Source organism: Rhinoderma darwinii, chromosome 1 (genome assembly GCF_050947455.1).
Source record: "Rhinoderma darwinii isolate aRhiDar2 chromosome 1, aRhiDar2.hap1, whole genome shotgun sequence".
NCBI lineage: Eukaryota > Metazoa > Chordata > Amphibia > Anura > Rhinodermatidae > Rhinoderma > Rhinoderma darwinii.
In genome coordinates this window covers 605301638-605328226 of record NC_134687.1, presented here as the reverse complement: position 1 = coordinate 605328226, position 26589 = coordinate 605301638, and the positions used below count along the sequence as shown (strand labels likewise).

The window sequence follows — 26589 nt, the reverse complement described above, 5'->3', positions numbered from 1 at the left end:
AAGCCATCAGGACAGGAGAGAGACTACTGCTACTTTGCTTACCTCACAAATTGGACACTATTTCAGCAGATCCTCAGCTGTCAGAAGTATTTGGTCTCTACAGGTTTTCAGTGTGGAAGTATACAAGAATGTTCTTATGGACTGACAGCAAGCAGAGATCTGCAAAATGGTGACACACAAAGTATTTTAGAACTTTTCACTATATAATGGCTAAACTGTTCAGTTTTTAGTTGGAAAAGTATTGATTTCAGCACGCGACGTCTCCCTGTGCCAGATAACTAAAGCAAAGTATTGGCAGAGTTACTCAAAATGATATGGAATTTTTGACTGTAAAGCAATGTTTAGAAGTGGAGCCAAGCTTTAAGCTGGGACTAAACACTGATTTTTCCCATTTGTTCCCAGGTTCATAACCATCATTGCGGCATCAACCCACCATTATTTTGGGTGGGTTGGCTGCTCCTTGCATGTCGGCTCTGGGGAATCTGGCCCATTTTAATTCTGTGCGATGCCATTGTATGACCGTTAAGGGGTTGTCCAGGATTAGAAAAACATGGCAGCTTTGTTCCAAAAACAGCAACACACCCGCCCTCAGATTCTGTGTAGAATTGCAGCTCCGCTCCATTAACTTTAATGGAGCTGAGCTGTAATACCAGATGCAACCTGTGGACTCGTGTGGTGCTGTTGTTTGGAACAAAGCTGCCATGGTTTAATCCTGGACAACCCCGAACACCACTACCCAGAAAAAGTTTCCATAAAGTCACAGCCTTAGACCCCATACACACGACAGTAGATTTTGTCCGTAATTACGGTCCGTTTACGGACCTATTAATTTCTATGGCCGACAGACACCTCGTATATTTCCTGAAAAGGTGTCCGGCACGGCACGTAGAAAGGCTCCGCAAAAGATGGGACGTCCTATTTTTTTGCTTTTTGTGGACTGTGCTCCCATACTTTATATGAGCGCATAGCCTGCAAATGCGAGTGGCTGTCGCAGGCCGTGTCTGGAATCACGGACTCTGATTACGGGCTTAGTGGTGCGCAGGGGGCCTTAGGCCTGAGTTTTTTTGCAGGCAGAATAAATCTGCTTTGAGACAGATTTTGACCTGCCTGCAACATCTTGCCGCAATTCTCGCTGCGTTTTTCTACCGCGGCCATTGATCACCACGGGCGCAAAACACAGTGGAAAAAAGCTCTGCCTCTTGTTTTTAATGGGAGGTCAGAGGTGGAGCCACGGCAAGAAAGATCATGCCGTTTTTTTTAGCCATAAAATCACAGTCGTTTCGGACATTTTTTGGGACTGATTACTACGCGGTTTCCGCGTCAAAAACTCCATGTGAGCTGGGCGTTTAAGGGCTTTACGGGGGCTGTTTTTTTTTCCTCCCCAGAAACAGCACCCTTTTTTCCTCAAGTCCATGGCCTGTGGCTGATATTGCAGCTCAGCACATCTCAAGTGAATGCAATACTTGATACAGCCTATGGACTGGGGTGGCGCTGTTTCTGTTGAAAAAAAAAAAATCCTTTTTTCTAAATCTCTTACCCCTTTAAGTGTCCATTTTTTCATTGCTCTTTCGGGAGCCCAGCCTGCCTTGTGTTCTGCAGGTAGAGCCTGGCATCGAATCTGCAGGATAATTGCACGGTTCTGCATGTTCATTCTCAAAGCATTGAATTGAAAATGTCTCCTGCTCACATGAAATGCCGCTTTAATGTTCTGCCTGTGCCAATTACCAGCATCTGAGGCTTTCAGACACAAGAACCTCTTTCATTGTTAAAAATAACATGATCCGATTTCTCAAAGGAAAATTTCCCTTTTTTTTTTCCCCTCCCTCCCTCTCTCTCTCCTTTTCTCTCTCATTCCCCCTTGTCTTTCAGTTCTGCCTGCCGCCACTTGCGGAGATACTTATATGTACTGGACAAAATGTATTTTCCTCCCTCTCACTGCTCCACGCTGCAGCATTGCTTCACGAGTCTCAGTGACAATGGAGAGGAGCTGTTGTCTTTAACTTGCTCTCATATACTCCGATCCTATGCCTCCAGGTTATTAATCTCTGCTCGCTATCTGCATGCTGCATGCTCCTGTGTACAGTCCGTGTCCGTTACCTGTGTCGTGCATGCATAGCAACTTTTAATGTCCGCTTCTATCATTTGGCAATGGGATGGGTACAGGAAATCTGCAGTACCCGATCAATGTTCTCATATGTAGCTTGCATAGTCTCCAAAGTTATTCATCCGTTTCATTGACGGGTAAAATGCTTAGGAAGTTCCTTGCAAGACTGAAAGCATGTATGTCCCGCCGCTAAACACCATTGTGCCATTTACACATATAATTGAGCTATGTATAAAGAGGAGTCACTTTGTTAATACTTTGCGTTACTCATCTAGTAGTGATCCTGCGTTACAGCCTGTATTATATTCCAGAGCTGCATTCACAACTCTGCAGCCTTCAGAGCTGAAGTTTTACATCATACCTGCTACTTTAAAGTCCGCACAGAGCTTATTTTCTGATTTGCATTCTGGAAAGTGTAATCTTTACACCAGACACCGTACAGTAATCTGATGTAGGAAAAAGTAACAGCCCCCTTCATTGTAGCAGCTCAGGCTGCTAGGGTTGTGTCTGACGACAAGCTTATTGGCTATTTCCAATAACAAGCAGCAGAATTGTGAATGCAGCTCAGGGAGTATAATACAGGCTGTAACTCCGGATCAGTATAAGATAAGTAATGTATGTGCTTAGTGACTCCACCAGCAGAATAGTGAGTGCAGCTCTGGAGTATAAAACAGGATAGAACTCCGGATCAGTACAAGATAAGTAATGTATGTGCACAGTGACTCAACCAGCAGAATAGTGAGCGCAGCTCTGGAGTATAATGCAGGCTGTAACTCAGGACGAGTACAAGATATGTAATGTATGTACACAGTGACTGAACCAGCAGAATAGTGAGTGCAGCTCTGGCGTATAATGCAGGATGTAACTCAGGATGAGTACAGGATATGTAATGTATGTATACAGTGACTCCACCAGCAGAATAGTGAGCGCAGCTCTGGCGTATAATGCAGGATGTAACTCAGGATGAGTACAGGATATGTAATGTATGTATACAGTGACTCCACCAGCAGAATAGTGAGCGCAGCTCTGGCGTATAATGCAGGATGTAACTCAGGATGAGTACAGGATATGTAATGTATGTACACAGTGACTCCACCAGCAGAATAGTGAGCGCAGCTCTGGCGTATAATGCAGGATGTAACTCAGGATGAGTACAGGATATGTAATGTATGTATACAGTGACTCCACCAGCAGAATAGTGAGTGCAGCTCTGGCGTATAATGCAGGATGTAACTCAGGATCAGTACAGGATAAGTAATGTAATGTATGTACACAGTGACTCCACCAGCAGAATAGTGAGTGCAGCTGTGGAGTTTAATGCAGGATGTAACTCCAGATCAGTACCGGATATGTAATGTATGTATACAGTGACTCAAATTTTATATAGATTAATTCTATATGTAAATCGTAAAATGCTGTTAAAAGATGGTCATGCATTGGTTAGAGAGGTTATCTACCATAATGTTTTATTTTTTTTATTTTTTAAAAAGTATTTTTAAGGAATAAGCCTTGGATTATAGCGTGGTATGATGTCGTTGCTACCAAGCTTCTCGATTGGCACTGTTTACTAACAACCATAGCTCCCTATACAGGGTTGTCTGGCAGTGGGCCCCTAGCAATAAGTCCACACTACCATTGTCTCCCATTTAGGTCTCCTCCGTCTGTGGAAGAGGTGACCGAAATGCTTTGCTTCCGTTAGAATTACCATTGATTTCAATGGTAATTCTTTTGTTTCAGTTGGATTCTGTGTGCCTCCATTCCATTAGGTTTCCGGTTTTTTTCACGGAAGCAAAAGTGCAGTCTGCAGAACTTTTGCTTCCATGAAAAAAACAGAAACCTAGCAAAACGGAATCCAACTGAAACAAAAGATATCAATGGTAAGGGTATGTTCACACGTGTACGTCCGTTATGGCTGAAATTACGGAGCTGTTTTCAGGCGAAAACAGCTCCTGAATTTCAGACGTAATGGCATGTTGCCGGCGTTTTTCGCAGCGTCCCTTACGGACGTAAATTGGAGCGGTTTTTCTATGGATTCAATGGAAAACTGCTCCAATTACGTCCCAAGAAGTGACAGGCACTTCTTTGACGCGGGCGTCTTTTTTACGCGCCGTCTTTTGACAGCGGCTCGTAAAAAAAAAATGACCGTCTGCACAGTACATCGTAAAACCCATTCAAATGAATGGACAGATGTTTGCCGATGCTTTCAAGCAGTATTTTCGACCGTAGTTCCAGGCGTAAAACGCCTGAATTACGTCCGTAAATAGTGCGTGTGAACATACCCTAATTCAAACGGATGCGATGCTTTCTGTTTTGGATTTTGGGTCATCTCTTCCTCTGACGGAAGAGACCTAAACGGGAGACAATGGTAGTGTGAACTTAGTCTAAGTCTGTCTCATATTAGACATGACCTTAAATGTAAGACTGATTTGGCAACCAGATGAAGACCGAGAAGAGAAAGGAGGCTTGGCAGATTTGGTAAATGTGATAGAGAACTGAGAGTTCCAGGACTTGGTTACATAGTGGCACCAACACTAGTCTCTTTTGTGTGATAAGAGAATGTTGTTTCTAGATAACTTGGAGGAGTAAATGCTTTATACCCATTCCAAGTTTTGTAATCGACATCATCTCCCCCCCCCCACCCGCCCCCAACCCCCCCCTTCCAGCTGATGCATGCGCTGCGTAAAAGTTGTTGGCAGAACGTTTTGCCATTTTATTTTATTGCATAGTCCACTTGTTTCTCGTCCGGAAGTCTTTACGTATATATATTCCGAACTAATGTTATTACTGTGACTGTCATTATTATTAGACTTTAAAGTAAGTTCTAGAACACCCTTCTAGAAAATGTGCCCCCCAAAACCCATTAAGTGGTATAGTTGCTTGAGTAGAGCTCACTGAATATCCAGGGTGAATAGATTTAGGTTGTGGTACCCTGAGCAGCTGATTGTGAGAGCTCCCAGCAGTGAGACAAGCAGAGACCAGCATCTTAACGGGGGGTGGGTTGGTTATCCCCACAATCTGAGATATTGTGCAAACCGGATAATCCCTTTAAAGGGTTTGTCTCCTGATGATCGCCATGTGTCCAACTTCTCAGACCCACAGAAACAGCTGAGAGGGGGAAGTGGCGTTGACTGTACATTTCCCCTGCGACGTCCACTACAGGTGAAATGTAGTATGACATGGCGGAAATTCAAATTAATGATCATCCATCCATGTAAATCTTGGACATGAGTGTTTTTGTTCTCCTCTCCATATTTACACCATTGATCAATGTCACGGCGGTCACATAACAGGATGTTTTCTATACATGTACGTGGTCTATCAGGAAAACACAGAGCCTGAGATCTAACCGGTCAATGTAATACCGTCTATAATGACTGCTCAGTCTAGACCTAGAGCACAGGGGGTAGGGGACTATTAAAAATGAAGGGCACGGGGCAGGGGCCTTATTCGGTCATAATTACTTCTGTACAAATGGATATAAAACAACTTCTATCAGATTTGGAAGCCAATCTTCAAGTAAGCTTGGCTGAGCGGTGTCCGTAACTCCCGTTGACGGGAATGGAGAGAGCCGCAGACATGCTGAATGAGACAGCCGGCATCGTTCTCCCCACATGTGGGGGCCTCAGTGCTGGATATGCCATAAAGGTCTTTGGTTGCACCATAGTGCTTATGTTTGTTACCGCCTCATAGAGGGGTCTCCCAAATGAGGGACCCGTCTCTATGATATCCATATGCCCTAATAGGGCAACTAAAACAAATATCTCATTTCCAGGATCACTAGTTCTTTTATAGACAACTCCCTCAATCAGTTCAGAGATCATCATAATATTCCATACAACATGTAGGACAGACACCCCGCTGCCATATCATCAGACTTTGCGAGGGTCCCGTTTGGATCTTGTGCTGCCTGTGGGTTTGCATACCACATGCTTGGGTTAAGGCTCTTTCTCTATGGTTTCTTCATAAAAGACTATACATTCTTCGTTATATTGTGCTTTTGCATGCCCATCAGATGCCTTCCCCAGATCTGTAAATTCAGTGCTGTTCTTTGATGTGCTGAGCTGTTAATATAATACGTAGGACCACATTTCTTCCCATCTGCAGCAGCATGCAAAGTATGGGAGCACAGCCCGTAAAATACGAAAAATAGGACATGCTCCATAATTCCCTGCACGGTTCTACGTCCCGGACACCCATCCGTAGCGCTATGGAAAGGTGTCCGCGGGCAATAGAACCGAATGGGTCCGTAAAACCGTGGACCGTAGTACAGTCCGTGATTTTACGGTCATGTGCATGGGGCCTTAGTCCCAGGGCACATACTAACGTTTTCGTAATCTCCTATAGATCATGCAGCTTAAAGGGAGCCTCCAACTAAACTTACGTTTACAAAATTCTCAGTAATCCGTAAGAAACAAAGAAAAGCCTGGTTCAAGTCCTGACAAGCCTCCTTTATTCTCTGCCCTCAGTTCAGTGCCAGTTCTGTTTGATCTGAACACCAATTATGAGACCGACTGGTTGCTAGGGACTTTCTGCCTGACAGCCACAGTGGAGAGAACTTGGTTGCTAGGTTATGTGTTCATAGTTTCCAGACATGACTACATTCATTGTCCCTGTGCTGGCAGCGGTGAAGGGGAAAATCAGCTTGGCCGCAGTCATACCGTGTCATCCTAGTCTCTGGTTGCTTTATTAGTACTCATAGTTTTCTAACATTAAATATATCCGATGTTCATTAAATAGTTAACTCTTCCAAAGCTAGTCACAAGGTGGTTTATTAATCGGCATCGTAGGTAAGTGACTCAGAGGGGTTGTCCCTTCCCCTCCCCCGCACTGCAGTGAGTGGGTACAGAATATTCCTGGGGACCCCCTTAGGCTGGCATTTTAAATGGGGTACCTGCCACAGAGCATCATGGCCTAGAAGTCTCGTACCATATAAAAACATTAGGCTTTCTGATGGGATTATTATGGAGTAATAATAGCTGTATATGGCACCTACATATTCCACAGCGCTTTACAATCAGGAAAAGCAGAACACTAACGGCAAGTAGTAAAAACAAGTCAGCAAGTAATGAAACCAAAGGACATAGATCCCTGCCCATAAGAGCTTACAATCTAAAGGACTGCATCGCTTTTATCATTATAAGAAAGAACCTCTGTTTTGTGTAGGTCATATGGATATTTCATATATTGGTCTTCTTCCCATCATTCTGAATGGCTTCAAACACCAAAGTTGCTAATGACTCCGTAGCCGACGCCAGATATAAAGGTTTATGAAGTTGTAGGTTCTGATTTTGGATCCGTCTGGGTTTCCAGTATTTTTTACATCAAGGACAGTGGAGTTTGCAGCGATAATCTTTCTGTGAGAAATACTGGAAACCGAGCGGTTCCCATTATAAATAAATAGGATTCATTGTGATCTATTCGAAGACGGATCCAGCATAGCGGTCATGGTCCAATTCAGAACGAAAGCCATGACGCTAATGTGAACAGAGCCTACAAACATGAAACCTACATTAAAGTGAAGGGCAACAGAGATCTGGCAGTGTCTGTGAAGGACCCACCAAGGCTAAGAAAAGCATGAATTAAGTTTTTTTTACAAATTCGGTGGCCAAAGAAAGGGCATTTTAGAAGATAAATGACTATAACATTTTAAACATAGACATAGTATACGTAGCGGCCTAAAATTCAGCAACCATTACTCTTGTAGCAAAAGGCACCTTACCAAACATTGGATACAGACAAGGCAATGATGCCTATGGTCATCACAAAGTGGCGAAGTAAGTTGGGTAAACCTGAAATAAGATGTGGTGCCAGGCGCCAAATAGAAACCAGTGGCCATAATAAGCCGAGGATGTTATTCTCTTCAGTCGCGGCAAGTGGCAGCGTACACGTGCGGGCGTCGTGTTTTTCTTCTATTCGTCCATATACACAAACACATCAGTGAGAGGCTCCTGTACATCTGTATTTGCTAACATTGCAGTGAACTGTGAAGAGAATGTTACAACAATGGAGAAATGACAGGAGCTCTCAACCTCTGTAAGTCTTGTGAAAAGCTGAAGCATTATTATCTGATACCAGGAATGGACATATAGCCTGTTCAGCTGCACAGGGGCCCAGAGTGGGGCTATCCTGACCACGGGGGTTTTAAAACTAGTATCCTGCTCCTCTTGCCCCCCCCCCCCCTACTATGTCTCTTATAGACTACACAGACAATGGACGGTCCTATTCAGCCAATCACAGAGGTTCTCTGCGATTGGCTGATAAGTGATGATGCTGTGCCTGAGCAGTCTACAGTCACAAATTGAGGGTGGAGTCATGAAGCAAAGACTACAGGTAGTTAATCCCTTCAATACACTACACTAGTCTGCCAGGGATGTTAACATGAACGCTGTCGCTGCCCTAGACCACCAGGGATGTGACCCATCACTGCAGAGTAAATGAAGACTATCTGACAATTTTCCAGAGCGATAACGGCAAATATTTTTTTATACAATCGCTATTTAGGTTGTCCCAAGATTGACATTTAACTCCTATCCACAGGGTAGGTGCTAAATGTCTGATCGCTGGGACCCCCACCAATGACTAGAAGGGGATCCTGAGCCCAAGTTCTTCCTCTCTGCAGGATCGGGGGATGCGTTTGAATGGAGTGGAGAATGATAATCCGCAGTACCGATCTGTTGAGTGTCTTTTGGGATGATTGCTCGTTATTTCCGTCATTCCCATAGACTTTGGAGTAGCGCCCTGCATCCCCAACAGCCGCTCCATTCACTGGTATGAGGGGGAACGGCTTGGGACTCTGACTCTACTTATTTGTGGGGGTCCCAGCATAGGGGATAAAAGTTGATCTTCGGACAAACCCTTTACATATGAGAAAAATGTAAGTTGCAGGTATACTGGAGCAAAGGGCCCCACACACGGTTTCGGCACAAGTGCTCTTTGGTGTCTGTGACCGCCCCCGTCTAGTATGGAATTCTTTACAACAGTGTTTTTTTTAATTGTCCTTTGGGGAGGCAATTCGCTGGCTGTACAACATTTTACTTTATTTTTCAGGCTATGGGAACATTTTATAAAGTGTCACCGTGCCCGTGAGCCCGAGAAAGATTCAGAGATCTATTGTAAAATTCCTTTTTATCCACCATTAATAGGTCCCTGTAGGTGCTTGATGAACCTGTTTGAAGTACCTTTTTTTTCTCCCCTATCTTTTTAAATCTGTGAAATGTTTTAATTATTTCTCTGCTGAGTCTTCTGCTTCTGGCCTTTTGAGATTTCACATATTGCAGATCTATGCTGGAAAATAGTGCTGAATTATCTGGTTTATCGGAGACAAGATTCAAGAAATGTCATGACTTCCCTACTCTAGGTTCTTACTGCAGAAGTTTGCATCCGATAGAGAGCCATAATGGTACCGGAATAATGTAGTCACAGCCTTTCGGTCTTTATCTCCTGGAAGAGCGTTTCCCTCTATGAAATGCCAGCTTGTTCAATTGTGGGAAATAACGATGCAGAATTTTTAATACGCGGCTCTGCTTATAATTAATAAAGACGCCATAGTGGAGCTATTTTTTATATAACACAGCTGGGATAAAAAAATACTGTATTCTTCTTCCAACCTGGCTGATCAGGAGACCGCCCGGCTGAGGAACTGCAAATGCCAGCGCGTCCATCAGCCAAGCCTTTAGGTTAGTCTGTTACTTGTAGTTCATGGACAGCTGGAGAGTGGCATTATGCGTCCACCCATCGCAGCGCCCGAATAGGGATTTCAGGTTCTTCTTGAGACAGGCTGTTAATGGGTTAATATGCGTAATGCCAGTCCTACAGGGAAGAGAAGGAAAAATCGCATGACAAAAAGAGTGGAGAGAGTCCAAATGAAATGCAGCTTAGCGGGGGATGCGGCACAAACAGACCACACAGTGAATCTAAGTGAAACCATCTTCATCGTCTGAAAGGGAGAGAGAGGAGGATGCAATTACGGGCAGAGCATTGCATTTAATTTGTGTGAAAGGTTTTATTATGTGAAACCCTTGAAGATACCCCCCCCCCCCAAAGGATCAGCCCGTAGGTGGGATTCAAAATTCACAGGAAGCTGGCCGAGAAGAGGAGGGAGTTTTTTATGCTTCAAGTCTTCCAATAAATCTACAGGCAACTCAACAAGCGGAGAACCACAAGGAAATCCCGCGAGAGCCGGCATCACAAGCGCCATCTGAGGTTTTTGATGTGACTAACTCGTAGCATAATGAATGGTGTCGAGCCAGAGTCCGCCCAGACAGACAATTAAGGAAGAGCCAAAGCCCCGAGGACGATGTTACACTTACTAGAAGCCGTCCACACTTGGATAAACTTGTAGTTCGCTCTGCGTTCTGTTAAAGAAAAAAATAATCATTAAAGAGCAGTTTATATTCCACATTCCCACTACACAGCGGCTTAAATGGCGTTCAGTTAACGGTTTGCCGATAATGAAGGCGACTGTTGCATGTTATTTTTTTCTTGTTGCTTTATACAGCACCAATATATGCTACAGTGCTGTACACCGAATGTAAGCGTTTACTTAAATAGTATCTGTCACCTCCTGACTTGTCTATTTTTAGTAAACACTTTTATTCCCAATGAAATAACAATTCTGGAACATATTTTCTTAGAGCTGTGCGTTGTGCCATTCCTCTGTAATTCCTCCTAGAAGTTATGAATAAATTTACAACTGGGTGTTACCATTCCTGTTGTCGAAGGGGTGTGTCCCTACAGTCTCACTCTGCCAGCACTGATTGGACAGTCAGTCCGTGTAGACACCCCCCCAACTGATGGCACCCAGATGTCAATTTGGTCATACATTTCCAGGAGGAATAACAGAGGAATGGCACAACAAAGAGTTCTAAGAAAAGGTCCTCCAGATTTGTGATTTCATGTGAAATACACTTCTTTACTACAATTGACATGGCATGACAAGAGAGCTGACAGATCCTATTAAACTGAGGTTACCCATACACATTAGATAAAAGACGACCAAATCCGACTTATTCCACTCTCCTTATTAAAAACACATGCACGCTCAACCAAGTGGGGGAGTCGAGAGGAATAACTGTTACCCCCAAAAAAAACGTTTTTAGCGGGCAGCTGAAGTGCCTGTACCCTGGGAAATAGATTAGTGCTGTATGAAATAATATAAAATTATTAGGTTCTATTGAACTCCTCATACGGGGAGCTGCAGCTGCTTTTCTCAGCCTGTGGGAAGTTCAGCTTTCTTGTCTGCATGTGTCTAAGGCCTCATTCACACAGGCGGTCATACTGGTCAGGATTTGTAAGTTGAAACCAGTAGCGGGTCCAAAACGCGGCAGAGGTGCATTTTCCATATTTATAGTTTTTTCTCAACTCCTGGATTTGACTTATAAATGCTTCCCAAAATATGCAAGGGGGTACGAGGCCTAACCCAGTACAAGCTGTAATGTAACCTGAACGGGATTCCCTCACACTCTGTGACTGTAACTGACTGAAAGGTTTAAAAGGTTTTCCCATCAGAGACCTTTATCACCTATCTCTAGAACGGCATCCCCTAAACCCCGTTCTACTACTGTGTTGTGGCTGAAACTTGTGATTCCCGACCATGAATTACGGAAACAGCAAAGTTCAGTGAGCTATGCTGTTTCTGTAACTCCCATAGAACTGAATGGTAGGTATGAATACCGCATAGCTCAGCAAGCTTTCTGTAAATTATGGTCGGACATTGCACGTTTCAGTGACAACACAGCAGTAGAATGGGGTTTAGGGGATCCCGTTCTACAGATAGGTGCGGGTCCCAGAGGTGGGACCCGCATCTATCTGACATATATGATCTATCCTGTGGATAGGTCATAAATGTCGCTCATGGGAAAACTCCTTTAAGAATTAAATCTATCTCCCTCTCTAATAGGTGAATGAAGTTTTTCCTGAGAAATCGGGATACAAGACCTGTGAGCCAAATGGCCTGGACTCCAGGCTGGTTCGTTTTGCCTGCACTGATACATTGTAGCAAACTTTCAGCACAGGAGAGTGATTTCTGCTGCTGTTGTGTTTAGTTAATTGGATACAACTGAAGCAAACACCCAGCTGTGAGAAGTATTAGGGCTACCTGGATTTTTTTAATCCTTTGGATAGTGTGTTTTCATTCACTGACCGCAAATAGAGATCTTGAATTGAATCACCTAGTATATTAGAAATTTGCGTACATTTTCGTTACCAATGAAGATGCTTTATTTCCATTAAACTGGAATATCCCTTTAAAGAGGCTCTGTCACCAGATTTTGCAACCCCTATCTGCTATTGCAGCAGATCGGCGCTGCAATGTAGATTACAGTAACGTTTTTATTTTTAAAAAACGAGCATTTTTGGCCAAGTTATGACCATTTTTGTAGTTATGCAAATGAGGCTTGCAAAAGTCCAAGTGGGTGTGTTTAAAAGTAAAAGTCCAAGTGGGCGTGTATTATGTGCGTACATCGGGGCGTGTTTAATACTTTCACTAGCTGGGCGCTCTGAAGAGAAGTAACATCCTCTTCTCTTCAGAACGCCCAGCTTCTGACAGTGCAGATCTGTGACGTCACTCACAGGTCCTGCATCGTGTCGGCACCAGAGGCTACAGATGATTCTGCAGCAGCATCAGCGTTTGCAGGTAAGTCGATCTTACCTGCAAACGCTGATGCTGCAGCAGAATCAACTGTAGCCTCTGCTGCCGATGTGGCCGTCACGATGCAGGACCTGTGAGTGACGTCACAGATCTGCACTGTCACAAGCTGGGCGTTCTGAAGAGAAGAGGATGTTACTTCTCTTCAGAGCGCCCAGCTAGTGAAAGTATTAAAAACGCCCCGATGTACGCACATAATACACACCCACTTGGACTTTTACTTTTAAACACACCCACTTGGACTTTTGCAAGCCTCATTTGCATAACTACAAAAATGGTCATAACTTGGCCAAAAATGCTCGTTTTTAAAAAATAAAAACGTTACTGTAATCTACATTGCAGCGCCTATCTGCTGCAATAGCAGATAGGGGTTGCAAAATCTGGTGACAGAGCCTCTTTAAGAGTCCTAGGAATGATTGTACCTCGGTAGTTCTCCTTAAAATGAACAATTGTCGGGGGTTTCTTTTGTCACAATATTAGACATCTGGACTGCATATGTTAAAGTAGTCCCATAATCTTACAATTCATGTCTAATTCATGACACCCCCTTACTGGAGAATCCCAGAGTGCGTTATATGAAGAGCTCCCTGGGCACTACTAATGTAAATCATGCAGCGCCCATCAGTAGGTTTGTTTTTTTTCCTTCTACAGAGACGTAAAAATAATTTCCTCCTGAAATTGAATAAAGAGAACCCTAGCAAACGATAGTCCTTAAACCGTCTTCAAATTGGTAAAAAAAAATTTGTTCCTTGCAAATCCGGATGACAATTAATATGGCTGCCATTAACCCCTTTCCGCCGCAGTCCTTTTTCTGCTTTTCTTTTTTGTTTGTTTTCCTTCCCACATTCCAAAAGCCGTAACTTTTTTTAGGGCTTATTTTTTGCAGCACGAGTTGTAGTTTTTAATGGCACGATTTATTGTACCATATAATGTACTGAGAAACTGGTGAAAAAAATCTATGTAGTATAGAATGGGGAAAACTGATTCCGCCATTTGTTTTTTTTATTTTGTTTTTAGAGCGTTCACCACGCAGTAACTTAATTCTTCTGGTCAATATGATTATGGCGATACCAGAATTTATATATTCTTTTATGTTTTACTACTTTTACAAAGAAAAATTTTGGGGTACATACAACTATTTGGTCAAAGTTTTTTCAACTTTGTGGGAAGCGAGGTGACCAAATACAGCAATTCTGGCGTCTTAAATTTTATTTTTTAACGGTGTTCATCGTGTGCGTTTAAATGTTATTTTGTAATAGTTCAAACGTTTACTTTTTTTTTTACATATATATATATTTTTTTGTCCCTCTCGGACACTTGAACTGGAGATCGTTGGATCGCTTGTCCAAATTTTGCAATACTTATGTATTGCAGTATATCGTGTTTTTTACCGGCTCTGACAGGGCTTAATAGGAGCAGAAGCATGGCAGACCTGGGGGCTTTCATTAGGCCCCCAGGCTGCCATGACAACCATCAGCACTCCGTAATTGAGTTTTAGGGAAGCGTTGGGCTAGTGCAGGAGTCACCCCCTCTTTCTAATGGCTAAGATGCCGCGGTCGCTTTTAACCATGGCATCTAAGTGTTTATTCGGTTGGGATTGGAGTTATCTCAGATCCCAGCCGTTACAGTAAAGTGTCTGTGAGGTGACTCACCTGCTGAGTATGGAGGTAGCTAAGACCGTCAGCCCTCTCTATATTTCTCCTTCCCGGCTTTGACGTAACCTTACATCAAATGTCAGGAAGGGGCTAAAACCAATACAGGGGTTGTATTCTATGTTTTCTGGAATCCTGAATGGCAAGTCTATCTTGACATGCAGCGGGGTGGGAGCAGGAGCTGTGTAACAGCAGATTTGATCTCCAGGCGACTGAGAAAGTGGACCATTCATCATCATATAATTTTTGGGTGAAAAATTCTGCGCTGATTCACTTTTTAATAAATCTTTATAGCAGTCACAGCTCTGTTTGTCTGATACCAAGCTCCAAATCCATGCATAGACATAGTTCTAAAAGATTGCATGCTGGTAACGGCCGCTGCCACTAGAGGGAGCTTACTGCATACAGTGTTATTATTAAGATCAGTATATAGACAGTATGCAGTAAGCTCCTTAGCTCCCTCTAGTGGTTGCTGCAAGTAACCAGTATGTTGTGTTTTAAACCTATGTCTATACAGTACATTTGGAGCTCTTTATCTGAAAAAACAGAGCTTTGACTACTATACAGATATTTGAAGAAATTATTTTGATTATGGGAGCAGGTTGCCCAAGTCTGACTTGTTGCCCTTGTCTCACTTCTCTGCCTTTGACATTATGTAATGTTTTAGCGATGGACTTGTTGCAACTGGAAGGCTAAATTATAGGAGGGGTGATATGAAGCAAAGTGTTGAGGGACCTGTTTGAACACGGCTCCTGCCTCTTTACAGTCATTATCATGTCATACAAACTGATCTGACCGAAGGATTCCCCTTCATAAGTGTGTCTATTAGCTGATGAGTAAGTGGGAGGGGGAGAAGTGCCCATGTCAATCTGCAGAGCTCATTATGTAGCCCCCATGAGTTGACATCTGGTAGTAGAGCCATCTGTGCCGCTCTTACAGCATGAGCCATGCCTGGCAGCTACCTTCTTGTCTTTTGGACAGGTTAATCCAACAATCCACAGTTTGTTCCACGTCTCTTGAGCAACATACAGACTCAGCCTTAACCGTACTCCATCTGCCCCTTTGTCTCACCTGCAGCACTGTCTGTATCAGACCCCTCCGTTACCAGATATACTGCCTATGTAGTGTAGGGGCAGCACCCCAAGATTGACATCTCTGGTGGACAGGAAATTGTCAGAACCAATGAAAGAAGGAAGAAGCAATTCTTATAATATATATTATATAATATATATATATATACACACAGCAATATTCCGTAAGAGAGAATTTATAGTTTTATGTAAATCGAGCCTACTTATTGTATAATGGACAGGGTTTCTTAGCACTACTGGATACGACTAAATATTACCTGTTATCTGCAGAGAAAATATCAAATATTTTTTTTTATCAATACAATTTTTGAGTTTGAACTTGATATAAAAATATAACAAGTAGCCTCCAACAAGAGGCATATATATGAGAAACAACATTACATGGAATCCAGTGTTGCAGCATAGATATACAAGTCTATTTCATTGCATTGCACAATATCGGACAATAATCATTCAGAATATCCAGAAATCTCTACTAATAGAACTTGAGAGGAGTCCCCATTTGTATTTTAAACAGAGAATAAAGAGGATGAGAAAAGAGGGTTAGGGAGCAGGACTAGACTCCAAGAATACTGACCCTCTATTGCAAAGCGAATTTCTCAAACGTGTCCTAATTGCCCAAGTTTTTTCCAATTGGAACGAATAGTTAACCTGGTTTATTAGTTCCGCCTTAGTAAACACATCAGCACGTTTCCATTTCCGGGCAATCATTAATCTAGCAGCCAAAATGATATGACACCCCACTGTCCTACCCTGCCATGGAATACAATCCACATTCATGAACAATAATACCAAACCGGTGTTTAAAGAAATTGGCGTACCTGAAACTGTACATTTTAGTTGAGATGACGACACAAAATTCAATTCCATTTCCCATTTTTCTATATAAAAGGGTTTGACTTTTGGGATATAGGCTGTGAACACACTATAAAATAGGGAAATGCCCCTTGCCCTAGGGAGTTCGTTGGAGACATTTGATTTGTTTGATCCCAGCCGCTTCCCATGCATCTATGCTAATATTATCAAGGAAGGTATAGGGAAATCTAAGCGGGAGTTCACGTAAAGACACGGATTCATTAAAGGCAGATTGACATATGAGATATGTCCATGCTAGGAGAGAAAATATATTTGATCATGGAGCATCACTGCAGGGAAAACAGAGCTTCACGGGACATCCATTCAAATGATTGGGTGACCATCTTATCTATTGTCTTCATTGGAATCTCAGCAGTCCTCAAGAGCCAAAAGTTGCATGGGATGGGTTTATATGATAAAAGGGGCTCATGAGAGCGGTATAGGTTAAAGTGATTTCTAAAGCAGACGACCCTTTTTGTGGTGTTTAAACCATGTACATCTTTTAACGCCATATACAGAATTAATCAACATAAGAAGTTGTCTGTTTTACATCACTTATCTTGTACTGATCCTGAGTTACATCCTGTATTATACTCCAGAGCTGCCTTCACTATTCTGCTGGTGGAGTCACTGTGTACATACATTACATTACTTATCCTGTATTACCGAATGTATTATACTCCAGGGCTGCACTCACTAATTTGCCGTTATAGTCACTGTGTACATCACATTACTTATCCTGTACTGATCCTGAGTTACAGCCTTTATTATACTCCAGAGCTGTATTCACAATTCTGCTGGCTGTCATTAAAAACAGTCAACAAGCTTGTTGTCAGACACACCTCTAACAGATTAGCTGAGCTGCTATAGTACTAAGGGTGGGAGATGGAAGTTTGTTTTGCCTACATCAGCTTTCTGTACTGTGCCTCGTATATTGTATTGTGTTTTGTATTCTGAAATGACACTTCCCAGAATACAACTCAAACAAGTTCTGTGCAGACATTAAACAAGCAAGGAATATTGGGAGATATCCACTCAAGCCTGCAGAATTCTGAATACAGCTCTGGAGTATAATACAGGCTGTTAGTCTGAATCCATACAAGATCAGTAATGTAATTCTATTTGTAAACGGTAAAATAGTGTAATAAGAGATTTTCATTTTGCGCTAACCTTTGTCATTAGACACCTACAGACCCGTCAGCTGTATTTTATTTAACTCTTTCATTTGACAGTTCTATATCCATCACAATTCCATTTCACTGGTTTGGTGTGGACGCAAGTAGCCATCCCTTGACTTCATTTTCCGCTGAGTCTGACATTGGTGATCAATCATATATCCTGTCACTAGGAATTTTATTGTCTATCATTTGTCACTTGTTTTTCTGCAGGTTACCAATTGTTTTTCCTAGAAATCCTATAACCCCCCCCCCCCCACATCCGCTAGGAAGAATTATATATGACCATAATAATTAACCCAAACCCTCCCGATTTGTTGTAGAGTTAACCGTGAGATAAAAGCGTTTCCAGGCCGTGGCTGGTAAGGAAGGGCTGACATGTTTATTGTCAACAGACTTGTAAACTCTTATAAATAGTTTGGAAGAAACAGACCACACGAGTGTCTGATGTGGAGAGAATCTCATTGAAACGCTGTTCATATGTTAAGTATGTCATTTTCACATCAACACGGGAAAGTAAGCACGCTTGAGATCGTCCAATCGGGCCCCATAAAAGCATCCCCCTAATGTCCCGATGACACTGGTAGCAGAGTTACTTCCTGAGAACATCGGCTTCAGGTAATTGAGCTTCAGACACACTGTGCAAAGATACGGGTGTTTGTGGCCACTTGGGCCTTCCTCTGAGGACAGATAAAAGGGTATGTGTGGTCCTCAACGCTCCTCTCCATCTGCATTTCATTTGAATGTGAGAGCCATAAAAATCTGCAAGAAATAAAACCATTTATGTTTCTGCAGAATTGTAAACGCCACTTTGTGACATGTGTAATTACAAGTTTCCTGACAAGACTATGAAGAAAGTTGTGTACTTACCGTTGTAATGTCACTGTCACGGAAGGTGAGCCTAGATACTGCAGCAGGAAGTGACTAATCTAGGCTTAAAGGGTATATCTATCTTTAAACACCACTAGACACATACAGATATAATCTACATAAAGTTAACTGACTTTGTAAACACATTAGTTAAGATGTACTGATCCTGAGTTACATCCCAGAGCTGCATGTACAATTCTCGGGTCACCATTGGAGACAGTCGACAAGCTTGTCGTCAGACACACCCCTATAGGTTGGCTGAGACCCTATAATGCAGCAGGGCAGTTATTTTCTCCTACATCAGAACCCTGGATAGTGCCCATTGCAAATAATTTCCCAGAATGGAAATGGCTATGACAAGTTCTGCACAAACATTGTCAGCACGGAATGCTGGGAGATTACAGATCACCGCTCAGCAGAATAGTGAGTTCAACTCACTAGTATGTCAGGATTAGTATGAGATAAGTAATGTATGTACACAGTGACTCCACCAGCAGAATAGTGCTTGCCGCTCTGGAGTATAATATAGGATGTAACTCTGGGTCAGTATAGGAGAATTAATGTAATGTATGTACACAGTGACTCCACCAGCAGAATAGTGAGTGCAGCTCTGGAGTATAATAAAGGATGTAACTCTGTACATTACTTATCCTGTACTGGTCCGGAGTTACATCCTGTATTATACTCCAGAGCTGCACTCACTATTCTGCTGGTGGAGTCACTGTGTACATACATTACATTACTTATCCTGTACTGATCCAGAGTTACATCCTGTATTATACTCCAGAGCTGCACTCCCTATTCTGCTGGTGGAGTCACTGTGTACATACATTACATTACTTATCCTGTACTGATCCTCAGTGACTCTACCAGCAGAATAGTGAGTACAGCTCTGTAGTATAATGCATGATGTAACTCAGGACCAGTACAGGATATGTAATGTATGTACACAGTGACTCTACCAGTAGAATAGTGAGTGCAGCTCTGGAGTATAATACAGTCTTTACAAGATAAGTAATGTCATGTACTCAACTTTTTATGTACATTCTATATATGGTGGAATACCCTTTAAAGGACAAAAAGACATAAGGTCTATCTGATCTTTGTTTGCTGTGTATTTGGCTATAATCTGTTGTTTTTGGTATTTCGGGGCTGAGGAGAGGCTGAGTGTAGTTTTCTACAGAGGGATAACCGATGGGAAGTCTAGTAAAATATCTGCGCCCATGATCTCACTATTTTAAATTCCTCTACAGACGTTTGACTGATATTCACAGTTCTTTTTCTCTTATGCACTTGCATAAGTCAGTGGCCCGTGGACCTACAGTAAAATTACCAGGGGAAAAAATGAAAGTCCGACATTGGCTTTAAAGTTCATCTTAAAGGGGTAATGCTATCTAAAATGCCTAACGCTTATTTCTTTCATTTTTTGCATTTGTTTTGCCCGAACATTCATGAGATTTAATACATGTGGTTGTTGGTGGACCCCACAGAATGACTGGATATTCAGCCAGAAAGAACTAGTGTCTATGTGGACAGCCCATCTTGCCATGATGAAGGGTTGGATCTTAATCCGCCCTGATCTTTGTTTTCCCAGAAGAGAAGTGTCGCACAAGGTGTCGTGCATAGAAATAACATGCTTGCCAAGCTGAACAGAATGTCTATGGGCAGTCAGAGAAGCCAACTATTTTAGGTGTGGGGACAGCACAGCTGTTACATTTCTTTTCCTGTTAGAAGCAGGATCTTATTTAAAGAAGTTATTCCTGTTTGGACAATTACTTTTTGTTAGAAGAGTCCCTAAACGATAGACTGATCACTGGTTGTCTCGATGGTAGAACGATCAGTAGTAATAAGGGGAACTCAGCAGTACGTGTTCAATTATACTGCAGTGCCACATCTGGGGAAATAAAGCATTACACAGTGCCCATTGAAATTAATGGACTGTTTGTGTAATGCATGGACATGAGTCCTCCAGAGAGAGAGAGAGAGAGATGATCTTTGGAGTCACTCTCCACTCTGGCTTATGAATGAGGATCCCTTCCCCTTATAGGATTATTGAACCGTTTTCTAAACTAGATAACCCCTTTAAGTGTCCTGACATGTAGCATTATATGTATACAAACACCGGTTCAGGCCATGTAACCTGTTAGTCATGGGGTCACCCAGAGTTTCTGCAGGAAAGGAGGAGTGGTGTATGATAGCCAAAAAGGGTCGAAAAGCAAAACAAATTTGGCACATGTTATAGACTTCATTGAATTCTGGTCCACTAAAGCTCCCACATTTTGTAATATTCACAGTTGCATATACTATGGATTAAGGTCAGAATCTCTGGACCACTCCTGCGGCATGCTGTTTGTATAGAGAACCAAACAGCTGCAGGGAATATGAAATCCCCACAACTGCCACAATAGTCTATCCACAGACTATAGACCACCGTTTATAACCGCCATGGACTATTGTACTATAGTTTGTAGATAGTTGACGGTCTGAGGGGAGCTGCTGGGATTCTCTTTGCCCAATTGCCACTGCTTGCAGTTTCCTAGTATATCAGCAGATGTTCTTACAGGACGGAGCTGCCCTGTAAGCTCATTTTTTATGGTTCCATTCGTGTTTGCATCTCTTCACACATCTGGCCATTTGTTAACGTATCGCTGCTATGAAGTCTATGTCATAACAGAGATGGGGAGAAGTTTCTGCAGGCCTGGCTGTAACACAAACACCGCCCAGGTCCACTCACGTGATGGCTAATGTTCTATTTCTAGGAAAATTGTTTGGATACATTTCTGCTCTCCGAGCTATAAACATGCAGGAATGATGAAGCACTCACCAGCTGATAAACCACAAGATTGTGCCTGGTTCTGGCCAATTCAGCCGTAAATGTGTGACCCAACTCTTGCCTCTAACTCTGCTTGTCACTGATGTACGCCCTAAGGCCTCATGCACACAACCCTAGTTTTTTGTCCATAGGCTATCCGCAATTTAGAGGATATCAGATGGACCCATTAATTTCTATGGAGCCATGGACATAACCGTGATGTTCACGGGTCCATGTGGCGGCCTTGTATCCAGGCCACAAAAACTCAGGTCGAGATATTTTATGCTCCGGATTTGTGCCATTTTATTTTATTTTTTGTTGCGGATCCATGAATACTGATGACGCACAAATGCACTACTGAAGGGTTTTTGCAGATAAATGGACCAGAACGGATCCCTGGTTGTGCGACCCGCAAAACCACTACGGTCATGTGCATTAGGCCAAATACTGCACCATGGAAGATCATAGCTCATCTATTATAGCCCTTAGGGTATGTTCACACGAGGTCATTACGTCCGTAATTGACGGACCGAACACAGTGCAGGGAGCCGGGCTCCTAGCATCATAGTTATGTACGACGCTAGGATCCCTGCCTCTCCGTGGAACTACTGTCCCGTACTGAAAACATGATTACAGTATCGGAAAGTTGTCCTGCAGCGAGGCAGGGACTCCTAGCGTCGTACATAACGATGATGCTAGGAGCCCGGCTCCCTGCACTGTGTTCGGTCCGGTACTTGCGGCCGAAATACGTCCGTCCATTACGGACGTAATGACCTCGTGTGAACATACCCTTATTATATTTAAGTTGGTATGGCTTTCTTAAAATATAGGAAAACAAATGGCCCATTGTACTATCCCGGGCATTGCTCCTCTCCCTTTCTTATTAACACCAAACTTTCAAAATTAGTTCATTGGTGCACCTATAAGGATGAGAAGATTGTAGACATCCGTTAATATGATATTAAGTGTCCCTCCAATTCTCCTGTACGAGAGGTCCTGCACCCTGCGTCGTACACTTGTTGCCTCGACACTTGTAACGGAGGGATACTTTAAAGCTGCCAGTTTTGCAGTTGGATATTTATGACCTCTGCATACAAACCGACTTAACTTGGAATAGTATGTTAGGACACATCGGAAAAAGTGTCGAGCTCCTGCATGAAGAGGATGAAACGTCACCATGCAAACACTTGAAGGCCCAGGATTTGTTATGGTGAAAAATCACATAATCCAGGAATGACTATCTTTCTCCAGTTTAAGATGAATTGTCTGCAGGACCAGTGCTTGTCCAAAAGCATGTTACCATAAGGGGAGGTCTTGTAATAACAGTAGTAGTAATCACTGTAGGCGCTTAGTTGGCCGCTGCGGGCGCTTAGTTGGCCGCTGCGGGCGCTTAGTTGGCCGCTGTAGGCGACTTGTACATGGCACTGCTGTATTCATGAGGCCTGAAATAAAGATATTTATTCTATTTTCAAGATCTCTAGTTGGTGTCCGTGAATGAGAAGATTCTTGATTACTGATACAGACCTAATACTTCTTAGGGTATGTTCACACGGCTGTTTTCGGGCCGTAAACGCCCGAAAAACGGTAGAAGAATCGGAAGCAGAACGCCTCCAAACATCTGCTTATTGATTGCAATGGGAAAAACGGTGTTCAGTTCCGATGGACCGTTTTTTGGAGCCGTTTTTCGTAGTCTGTTATGGTTTTGAACCGGACCTGTGGCGGAGGCCATAATAGATCCTTTAATGTAGATGTGATCTGGGCCTAAAGGATTGTTACAATTGTACCCAGTCTATACAATCTTCTGTGAGGTAATGAGCTTGGACTCCAGGCCGATATATTTTACCTGCACTGATACATTGTTACTAACCATCAGTGCAGGAGAGAGATTTGTGTAATTGGCTCACACACAATATCCTAGACTCGCTAGGTCTGCCCTGGTTTCCCCATTTACTGACGGGAAACCGAGAACTTGATTATGGTGCGGTATTGAAACACAAAGTATTTTAGAAAGTTGCAGAAATTTTTATTCTACAGCTATTAAATGTGTTGTCTCATTAGAGATATTGATGCCATATCACTAGGATATACCACAATGCCCAACCGCTATGACCCCTGCCAATCACAGCGGCATCTCTACTTGGAAAGTTCCATTCGACGTCTCCTGTCAGATTTGAGTTTGGTGCTGATGTTTTTATAAACTATTTGTCTTTTATTCATGGGCTGCGTTTCTTCTTTTTCATCACATGATACCTCCTTGTATAAAAACAAATACAATATTTTAAGGGACCCCAGGAAGATTCAGTCATTGGGGTCTTCAATTTGAATCCAACCCGGATTACAGCAAAATGTATTGCTGCTATATAATTTAGTATATAACTACTGGAAACCATGACTACTTTCTACTATAAACTGCAGTTCCGCTCCATTTAACCCCCTGCCATCATTTGACATGGGGTTACGTCATATCGGGCACGAGCCCACTTCATACTTAGTGCGTGTCAGTCGTATGATACAGCCGACACTTCACTGCTATGGCTGGGATCTGAGATTATTCCGATCCCGGCCGTTTTAACTATTTAAATTCTGCAGTTAATAGCCACTGCTGTATCTAAGCTGTTCGAAAGAAGCGGCCGTCCTCTACGACAGCTCATCGCCCCCCCCCCCCCCCCAAGACGCGGAAAAAAAACTAAATAAAAAAAAAACTGAAAAATGACTGCGGTGGCAAGGGGTTATGTTACTACTAGACACAGCCGATGGACAATAGTAACGCTGCTTCTGGGGAAAAAAAGCAGCCATGTTTTTCTAATCTCCTACAGCGCCATAAGGTGCCATGACATAAAATGTACTCTCTTCGTCTTGGGCTGTGTTCACATTTTGCAGTCATGCAGAGGTTCTTGGCACGCTACCACAGCAATAACACGGCAGTTTCAGAAAGCCGCTGAGTTTTTGCAGACATCGTGGCTATAACCGCGATATGACTGTAATGTGAACACTCCCTCGTCCTTCGCTTCAGTTGCCGGCTGAGAATCATGGCGTCCGTAGACTGAGAACAGCTGTGAAGGTGAAAGCTGCTTTCAATTCCATTCACTAGACTTAGATTCCCATATTAACCTCGTCTGGTCGTTCCCAGCTCTAATCTCAATGTCTGACCTAGTTAATATTATAATCATTCAGACGTGCATCCTATTTCCGTGAAAACGCTGTTTACAAGACTGTAGACCTGATTACTGTAAGTGAAATCATGTTGTACTGGCTCCCTGCCCCCTCCTCCAAGAAAAAAAAAATGTATGGTAATTACATAAAGGGGGTTTTCCATTGTCATATCCACATGGGAACCCCACCTATCGGTTGAATGGGAATCTCCACAACGCCATATTCTGACATAATAAGAGTGGTGCCGTGCATGCGCTCACCTCTATCCATTCAAAACTATTAGTCACTCCTGGTCTATTAGGCCATGCTCAAATCTGCATGGTGGTTTTCGTCTATATTGGAAACCACAAAGCAGAGGAGGATCCGTTGTGCGACGAAGACCACCGACTCCAGACTAACCCCGCTGACACATGAGGTCCAATGGGTTCCGTTGTTTTGACAGGAAAAATGTTGCTGTATGCAGCGCTATTCGCCCCTAAAAAGACAGAATTTGTGACAGAAGCTCTTAAAGGAGCAGTCAACACGTGTGTGTGTGTGTGTGTGTGTGTGTGTGTGTGTGTGTGTGTGTACACAGGCTAACCGTTATACCACCTATTTATCAATTAGGCAGATATCGCACTAAAAATTCACCGCAATTTACAGTACCATAGATGTGTTTTTAAAAAACCCATCCACATGTAGCGGACAAAATATGCGCGGAATTGTGGGTTTGCTGCAGATTTTACCCTTTGCAAGGCACATGTTGACATTTGCGCCACCATAACCCGTGTGTAACACGTGGTATGCGTTATGGTATCCTGCCAAAGTGCCATATATGTAAAGTATTGTGGTTCCCGGTAAGTGGTGGTGGTAGGTGGCGGTATTGGGTAGTATTGAATATATACCGGAGTATTGATCCTCCATATTAAGTATAGATGGTCTCGGTGGAGCACTGGTGGCCCTTTGACAATGTCTTTTCTGTAAGTCAAATTCTTCCTACAAATGTTTGGAAATAGCCAGTCTACATACAGATTTTGTTACTTTTCGGTAAAGCTCAGCAGAACCAAACATTTCCCTGACCGCAAAGCGGGAGCCGCTTTGGTTAGAAAAGCAATGAGGACCTCATCAAAGCAACATTCAAGATTGAATTCTCTTAAAACAAATTATTTAAAGTAATCTTATCTGTGGACTCCCAATTATGCTTTCATGTATTTATAAAGCGACTGAACTATTTATTTATGTAGATTATATTGATATATTACATTACCCATCTCCTACTGATCATGCGTTCTAGCCCTTCTAATACTCCAGAGCTGAAATCTCCCACCATTCCTTTCTGATTTAATGTCTGCACAGTTTGCTTGTCGTAGTTTATACGTAAGGCTCGGTACAGTAATCTGATGTAGCAAAAACGAAGGCTAAGTTCACACGGTACATACGGTTTCACAGCAGAAACTTGTAACAGAATATACCGCAATGCATGATGGGTGGGGTTTTTCAAAACCCCATTCACAGGCTGTGGAAAAACATATGCATGGATTTTAGGACGTGGTACGAATTTTCCAATAAATATCTTACCGTCTTCCAGTTTAACCATGAATTCCTATTTTTTCAATTCAAATTGGGAAATCCGTGGCACAATCTGCATGTAGGACGAGCAAGTTTTGCTATTCATTTCAGATATTTCAACGTGGCATAATTGCCTCCTGCATTGTAGGAACTCGGCCAAGCTGTTAGGGGTGTGTCTGACGACAAGCTTGTCGACTGTTTCCAATAATGACCATCAGAATTGTGAATGCAGCTCTGGTGTATAATACAGGCTGTAACTCGGGATCATTACATAAGTACTTCTTCCTCCCCAGTTAAATGCATGTTCCTGGTGTCTTTCTGTCAGCTTGATGAACATCTTCTGTTGCTCCTTGGATAATCTTTACGGTTTCTAGAAGTAGCAACAGACCTGAACCTGTGTTCTGTAATTCACCACTTTTCTGTGTAATGTATATACACGTGCCAATAATTTCCACACGTGCTATATATACAGATAAAGTTGTATATATGAGCTACCTTGTAAAAGCCAACAAATCACACCGAGAGAATGTGTATTCAGCTCTAGAACGATTAGCACTAGAAACTGTCCTTACACTAAGGGTATGTTCACACCACCTATTTTCAGGCGTAATTCGGGCGTTTTACGCCTCGAATTACGCCTGAAAAGACGGCTCCATTACGTCTGCAAACATCTGCAAACATCTG

At 42.7% G+C, this 26589-nt stretch overlaps 1 protein-coding gene across 4 annotated transcripts in view; it reads left to right on the top strand.

Moving 5' to 3' along the window:
- The window catches only part of DYM (dymeclin), a 343122-nt gene that overhangs the window by 204586 nt on the left and 111947 nt on the right, over window positions 1–26589 (top strand). For 3 of the 4 annotated variants that reach the window (XM_075840896.1, XM_075840904.1, XM_075840911.1), the window contains one exon: window positions 1870–2034. The exons of the other annotated variant lie outside the window; for it this stretch is intronic. In XM_075840896.1, the coding sequence (XP_075697011.1) occupies window positions 1870–2034 (165 nt within the window). The remainder of the gene's footprint in view (window positions 1–1869; window positions 2035–26589) is intronic. 4 annotated transcript variants of the gene reach the window in all.